The sequence below is a fragment of the Genypterus blacodes genome, unplaced genomic scaffold (genome assembly GCF_046128005.1).
Source record: "Genypterus blacodes isolate CSIRO-AG114 ecotype Tasmania unplaced genomic scaffold, CSIRO-AGI_Gbla_v1 ptg000308l_1, whole genome shotgun sequence".
NCBI classification, from domain to species: domain Eukaryota; kingdom Metazoa; phylum Chordata; class Actinopteri; order Ophidiiformes; family Ophidiidae; genus Genypterus; species Genypterus blacodes.
Genome location: NW_027467097.1, coordinates 20,001 through 27,500, shown reverse-complemented (window position 1 = coordinate 27,500; position 7,500 = coordinate 20,001). Strand labels below are relative to the sequence as shown.

General features: G+C 52.8%; 1 protein-coding gene across 1 annotated transcript in view; it reads right to left on the bottom strand.

The window, feature by feature from the left end:
- Window positions 1-7,500, bottom strand: part of LOC142988265 (forkhead box protein N3-like) — a 37,498-nt gene that overhangs the window by 17,486 nt on the left and 12,512 nt on the right. The window contains exon 2 of the mRNA XM_076137386.1: window positions 6,634-7,233. Within this exon, the coding sequence (XP_075993501.1) occupies window positions 6,634-7,215 (582 nt within the window). The 5' untranslated portion in view covers window positions 7,216-7,233. The remainder of the gene's footprint in view (window positions 1-6,633; window positions 7,234-7,500) is intronic.

Here is a 7,500-nt window from a genome sequence, read left to right as displayed (position 1 = left end):
CGTCTCCCCGTCTCCACGTCTCCCTCTTTCATCTCGCCGTGTCATCTTAAATGTGACAAAGATCTGGAGAGATCGGGGCGAGGAGCGTTTAAGGAGGAGAAGACGAGCAGGACGAGAGAGAGAGAGAGAGAGAGAGAGAGAGAGAGAGAGAGACAGAGAGAGACAGAGAGAGGGAGAGGGAGAGGGAGAGAGAGTATGAAAGAATAACATTAAAGCTGTCCCTTCTAACGTTCAGTCTCTCTCTCTCTCTCCCTCCCCCTCCCCCTCTCCCTCTCGAGGAGGAGACGCGGGGGTACAGGGACAGGGAGGAGAAGTGTCACGATTGGTGGGTTTCTGTTTTGCTGAGGAATCTATAAAGAAGAGGGAAATGTCACATATGCCAGAGTGTGTGGGTGTGAGTGTGTGTGTGTGTGTGTGTGTGTGTGTGTGTGTGTGTGTCTGTGTGTGTGTGTGTGTGTACATTAATTGGGAGGCGAATCCTAAAAAGGCTCCTGTATTTCCTCTCCTGCCTCCTCAGCTCACAGATTCAAACGTTCCCTGCTGGAAGCTAACAGTGGGAATTGCCGCAGTCTTCCCAATGTGATATTACAGTAAAACAATATGCAGGCCACTAGAATATGGGCTGCAACTCCATATTAAAACTGAAAACCAATGAACCTCGCTTAGAAAAGTGTCGTCGGCAAAACTTCTGAGCTCTGAAACGTGAAGAAATGAAGTAAACAAACAAACAACAACAATCAAGCTAACTCAACAACTAACTAACTAACTCACTACTCTGACCACAACTAGCTGAGTCCTGCGCACAGAATGTGTCAGCAGGTACAAAGACGCCAGGAGTGTGTGAATGCAGAAGTGTGTGTAAGTGTGTGTGTGTGTGTGTGTGTGTGTGAAGCTTGTTAAAGGGAACAAACGCAAAATGGGGAAACGCTGGCCCAGACATAAAGACTCGTTTCCGTGCGTCTGCTGATCCTCGGCTGCTGCGTCTGACCTCACAGAGAATAAGCCAAGCCCTGTGTGTGTGTGTGTGTGTGTGTGTGTGTGTGTGTGTGTGTGCGCGTGTGTGTTTTGATTCCTGCCTGCCCTGTCTGGATCTTTGCATTAGTATGTCAGCTGTGTGTACGCACGCCGGCCGTATGTGCTGTACTTCCTCGTGTGTGTGTGTGTGTGTGTGTGTGTGTGTGTAGGTTCCCTAGGGAGTGTGATATTACCCAGCGTGCTCTGCTCCTGGGAGTGCTTCTATTACTGCCAGCGACGCCTCTCCTGGAGAGCATGATATTACACACACATACACTCACTCCCACAGAGGTGACCCCCACTGGGCCAAATTTCCCCTTGCACCTCCAGCCCCCCAGCCGTGTGTGTGTGTGTCTGTGTGTGTGTGTGTGTACGTGTGTGTATGTCTGCCTGCGTGCCAGCCGATTAAATCAATGCTCTCCACAGAAACGCTGTCTGCCGGGCTCCTGCCTCTGCCAAACAGTCGGCCAATCAACACGCTCAATCTGCAGGCCCCCCCCCCCCCCCCCCGCCGTGGTCGATAGGCCAATCACAGGGCGAGGCTCACAGGAAGGGTCTGTCACCTGGGCTATGGCAGTCTCCTTGGCAACAGGCATCATCTGGGGGGGGGAGAAGCGAGGGGTTGTGGGTGGGCGAGGAGGTGAAATGGACTTTTTTCATTTTCTGCTACATTCACAAAGTTGAGAAGGAGGCAGCATCTCTCTCTAAAATCGATTACCTCACCGGGCATTAGAGGGGAAAGTTGGGGCTTAAAGTTTTCTGTAGGGGCTGGAGTTTGGTTTAAAGTACGACATAAATGATGCAGAGAGCAAGAAAGTAGGACGCCTGCGAGGAGGAGGAAGAAAGGCGGCTTAAACATCCAGAGAGCGGGCGGAGCTCTGACGCTCCTGGCAGCTAAACATCCATCTAACACTGGGACTTATTACACATGAATCAATATGAGTCTGATCTGAACGCGGGCCTGCGTATCTGAGCGCTGGGTAATCATCACAGGACGCTGAAGAACGTTTGAGACTGGAGGAGCTGCAGGTTTTGAGTCCTGAAGCCTGGAAGCAAAGTTTACGAGCCGCCGTGGACAAAACACATTCAGAACTTGTTTGGGTAACATCATCATAGCGCGAGCAAAAGACAAAGAGGAGGGGAGGGAGGGAGAGAGAGAGTGTGTGAGTGTGTGTGTGTGTGTGTGTGTGTGTGTGTGTTGCCAACATCTGTTTCCTGTGTTATATAAGCTGTGGGGGCTGGTCTCCCTTGGAAATGAGAGATATTAAAAAAGTCTGACTACCACTGCCCCCGCCAGTGAAACCTCTCCAGTGCTACAACACCAAGCAACATCAGGACTGTCGTGACACGCAGCAGAGCACTTCCTGTTCTGAAGCAATAGGAGAGCATACACCATGATACTATGAGAGAAACACACACACGCACTCATATGTGTAGTGATGCAGATGAACTCTGTGATCACATGGGATGAAACGAGACCAAACAAGAGGCAAAACAAGAGAAAACTAGACCAAACAAGACGCGAGGAAAAGCCTCGACCTGGAGGAAACCAGCAGCGTGGCGGCGGTGTAAGAGGCTTTGGCGTCCGCTCCGCTTTCACGTGCACTTTGATTTGACCTCCGCTCAACGTTCCACAGCGCGGCGAGCACGTGGCGGTTTTAATGATGGACGCCCGCAGTTGGAATAGAAGCATTAAGCTTTGGCGTGTTTAAGCCTGATTAACCCTCTGTGGTACCAGGACGCATCAGCACTGTGTGTACACAAACACACACACACGCAATCAGTCAGCCAATTAAACAGGAGGGTTTATACTGTGGTATGTGGTAGTGTGTGGTAGTGTGTGTTTGTGTGTGTTAGTTTGTGTTAGTTTGTGGTACTACACTGTGGTAGTTCGTCATCCGTTCGCCGGAGGAACTTTGACGGACAGCTGCGGAGTCTGCGGGGTGCGTTTACGTCGATACGTTTCAAACTCTGCAGACTGTCGGCTTGACAGGAAGTTGACTTCAGAGCGGGTTTCGCCACGGCAACTGATTCTAAAGTCTGATGCCGCTAATCCAACGTCAAGCAGGAGGGGAGAGGTTAACGTTACGCCGCCGTCACGTCTCGGAAATCGCTTCAAAAGATTCTTCCTGACACTCGCGCTTCCACGCAGCAACAAACCCCAAAGGAAGGAGGAAGAGGCTTGAAAATAACTGGTTTTACATGGCATTCTTCTTCTGTGGTTTATAGAAGTGTCAGATTGTGAAGAGTTTGGAGCTAAATGTGTGGCAGTCAGAGCTTGATGGCAGCCTGTGTTGGGTCACCGGAGCACTGAGTTGGCCGCCTGTGGACGCGTCTCACGCTGCCATCCAGCTTGGCCACCGGCGATGTCGTGTTCCCGGCCCAAAAAAATCTCAAATGGCGTTTTGGGAGAGGAGACGGGAGAGGAGACGGGAGAGGAGACGGGAGTATCTGCACTCGGCTCGGTTTGACAGGAAGGAAGGTTGCGATGAAGACGTGGGAACGTTGTTGCACAGGTGCGAGCTCACACGTCTCACAGAGAGAAACCTAACAAGTGCACCGACGGGAAACGGCAGAAAAAAAACAGGAAATCGTCACAAACGCAAAACAGGAAGTCATGAGACAGGAGGGGGAAGGGGGGGGGGGGGGACATGGTGACGGTAGCTCGTCTCAGACAGAGCAGCCGGTCTGGGGGTTCTATGTTAAGCAGGTAGAGGAGCAGTTTGGTGACGGCGCTGACCTGCTGACCTTTGCGAAGCGTCCAGAAGAAGAAGAAACAGCGGCGCTCACTTTCAGAGGACCTGCAGGTCGCGACCGGTCCGAGTTTGTAAAGCGTGAAGAGAGCTCTCGTCTGAAGAGGCCAAGGTCAAGCTAGAGGTGACGCGGTGAAGAGCGATACTCAGAGCGGATCTTAGATTACAGAAACTGCCCTCTCTCTCTCTCTCTCTCTCTCTCTCTCTCTCTCTCTCTCTGTGATTTCATAAGAGGCTTTGGAGTGATACACCACTGAGCGAGCGAGCGTGTGTGTGTGTGTGTGCGTGTGTGTGTTGTGCTTCTACGACCCTGATCTTCAGCGCTGATCCAGAAGTCTGAGGGCAACAACACTTGTCATTAAGGCATGTCATTCAGCGCCGCGCACAATCCTGTTTATAAACAAAGCCATGGCAACCGCGGGACTCACAATCTCTCACGCTCTCTCTCCCTCTCCGCCACACGCGAGGCCGACACACACACACACACACGCAGGCACACACACGCAGGCACACACACAGAGAGCGGGCGAGCTTTATTCTAAACTGGTCCCCCATCTTGTCATCTGCCTGGATATGACCCAGAAATACAGTCACTGGAACAAATAGGCCACTGTCATATTAATCTCCACCTCTGTAAATTGATGGAAATATGATTTGGTGCGTTCGCAGTAAAGCCGCGTCTCCGACACTCAACCCCCCACCGACCCCCCCACCCCCACCCCCCTCTCACAAACTCTGCGTCTTCCTCTCTTTCCCACGACGCGCTAAAACAGCTACAATGACATCACACTCGGCACGCTGCCATTGTCAATTCGCTCGATTCGGCGGGAAGGAAAGGAGGGTAAACAGGTGAAGGGAGGTAAAGGACGAGGCGCGGCGGCGGCGGCGGCGTGAAGAGACGTTTTGAGGCGGCGATGGTCTCGGTGCGGCGCTCTGAATGGACCAGACGCAGAGAAATCACAGAGATTCTGTAATTGCGGCTTCAGATAAAGCAACCACTTGGCAGGTAGAGGAGCAGTCTGCAGAGATGTGCCCTCATTTCTGCACCGTGTGTGTGTGTGTGAGCGTGTGTGTGTGTGTGAGTCACTTAAGCGTTCATGCATGCTCCAGAGTGTGTGAGCCCATGTGAGGGTGTGTGTTTGTGCTTGTTTGTTTGTGTCTTTATGTGTTATGTGTGTTGTCCGTGCCTGCCTTCGGATATGCCAGTGTGTGCGTGCCAGTGTCTGCGTGTGTGTGTGTGTGCATGCCAGTGTGTGCATGCGTGCATGTGTGCGTGTGTGTGTGTGCGTGCAAAAAGGGTTTGAAGGGTTAATTAGCGTGCTGTCTTAAACCGTGTGCAGTGACAGGAAGACAAGACTGCCCGTCCTTGCCAAAATCACCTCTACACATGCTGCCGCAAATACACACACACACACACACACACACACATGCAGAAGCCTGAAAAACACACACCTTTTCCTCCCCTCTGAGCTCAATGCCCATTTAAATCCCACATGAACATACTTTCACAAAGACACACACACACACACACACATACACACACACAAGCACAAGTCAGTAAAGCCAAATCAGTTTTCCCGTTGCTACAGCAACAGCATACTTTTATGTCAACTGCAACCTAGTTACTATGGAGATATGTATACAAGGCAAACTCTGTGCCGTTGTAGTCAAGGGCCAGATGACAGCATAGCGTGAGGGCGTACACACACACACACATACACACACACACACGCTCACACACACGCTCACACACACGCTCACACACACACACACACAGACACGCACACACGCAGACACACACACACACACACTCACTCTCATACACACACGCACACACACACACACACCATGTCCTCTTCATCCTTCGTCTAACTGCACCCCCTCCCCCAGTGCCCCTGAAAAACACATACACACACACACACACACAGACACACACACACACACACAGACACACACACACACACACACACAGACACACTCTCACACACACACACACACACAGACACACACACACACACACACACACACAGACACACACACACACACACAGACACACACACACACACACACACACACAGACACACTCTCACACACACACACACACACAGACACACACACACACACACACACACACACACACACACACACACACACACACACAGACACACACACACACACACACACACACACACGCCTCATTGTAAGGTTCAGGTTCACATGCTGGTCACAGTAAAGTGTAAAGAGCTTCCACCTCCTCCGCTGTAATCTCAATCGGCTAAACACTCAAAGCGAGCATTGATCCTCGCCGTTTGGCCCCTCCCCTTCCCCCCCAGCCAGCCCCCCCTCCTCCCCCAGCCCCCCAAACCAACCCTGGGGCCAGATGAAACCTAAAGTGGACAGGCATCGGCGTTATTAAATCCTGCCGTATTAATTCACAGCTAATTGAGTGAAGGATTCATTTCCCCCCCCGTTTACCTCCAGAGTCCGTAATGGGGTAAAAAAACCCGGGATGTGAGAGCCGGCGTGGAAAGTCTGCGTCAGGACTTAAATCAAAAGCGAAACGCCTTTCCTCCCGCTGGGAGCGCGCGGAACGTCAAAGTGGGAGAGAACTATGAAAGCAGAGATCATCAAGTATTGATAAGGAGGAATCTGGTACAGCTGTAGACAAAATACAGAATATGTTTGACTTCAGCTCCGATACGCCTGCAAACGGCTGATAAGTGCCTGGAAGTTACAGGACCGCACGGGACGGAGCCCGGGTCCGTCTGCGGCGTTCCGAGAATACAACTGTGGAGCGTTTCGGTTTAGATAAATCCCTGCAGGGGGGCTTTAGACGTTATCCCACATTCTATCCCCGTGTCTTTACCTGGCTCCGGTCTTTGTCCACCTTCTTGAAGCACTTGTTGAGCGACAGGTTGTGGCGCACCGAGTTCTTCCAGCCGGTGGGAGCGTTTGCAAAGTAGGGGAAGTGCTCCAGGATCCAGCCGTAGATGTCCTTCACCGGCAGCCGCTTGTTGGGCGCGTCCTCGATGGCCATGAAGATCAGGCAGCTGAAGGAGTACGGCGGTTTCCGGTTGGCGCCCGCCGCCAGGTCGTAGGCCGTGTGGGCGTCGCCGAGCAGGGGGTCGTCGGGCGAGGGGGACGAGGAGGACGGGGAGCGCGGGTGCTGGCCGTCGGGGTCCTGCAGGGGGGAGACGCTACGCAGGCCCGAGTGGCTGAAGCTGTTGAGGAGGTCGGTGCTCTCGTGGAGCCAAGAGAGGCTGGTGAGCTCCTCGTCCTCCGCCTTGGAGAAGGAGGCGGACAGGGACAAGGAGAGGTCGGCCGCCTCGGCCTCGGACGCCGCCGTGGCCGCGTCCCCCTGCCGGTACGGCGGGCTCATCCCCTGCGAGGCGCTGGCTCCGCTGCTAGGGCTCTGGGCCTTCTTACTGGGGGGCATGGTGGGTCCCATCCAGCCCAGGGCTCGCTCCTGGAGAGAGAGAGAGGGAGGGAGGAAGAGGGAGAGGGAGGGAGGGGGAGTCGGGAAGAGAAGGAAGAGAGAAGAAACAAGGTCAGGTTGTGCTTCTAACATAAATCCTTGTAAGTTTCGTTAAAGGGCAAGCGGCTCAGGCATGAAACAAGATTCTGACCACATCCCCAATTAGTCCGTTTCATAAGCGAGGGGGGAAAGAACACATCATCATCATCATCATCATCTTTTCTTTTTTCTCCGGAGCTTTCCGTCCGATTTCTTTTT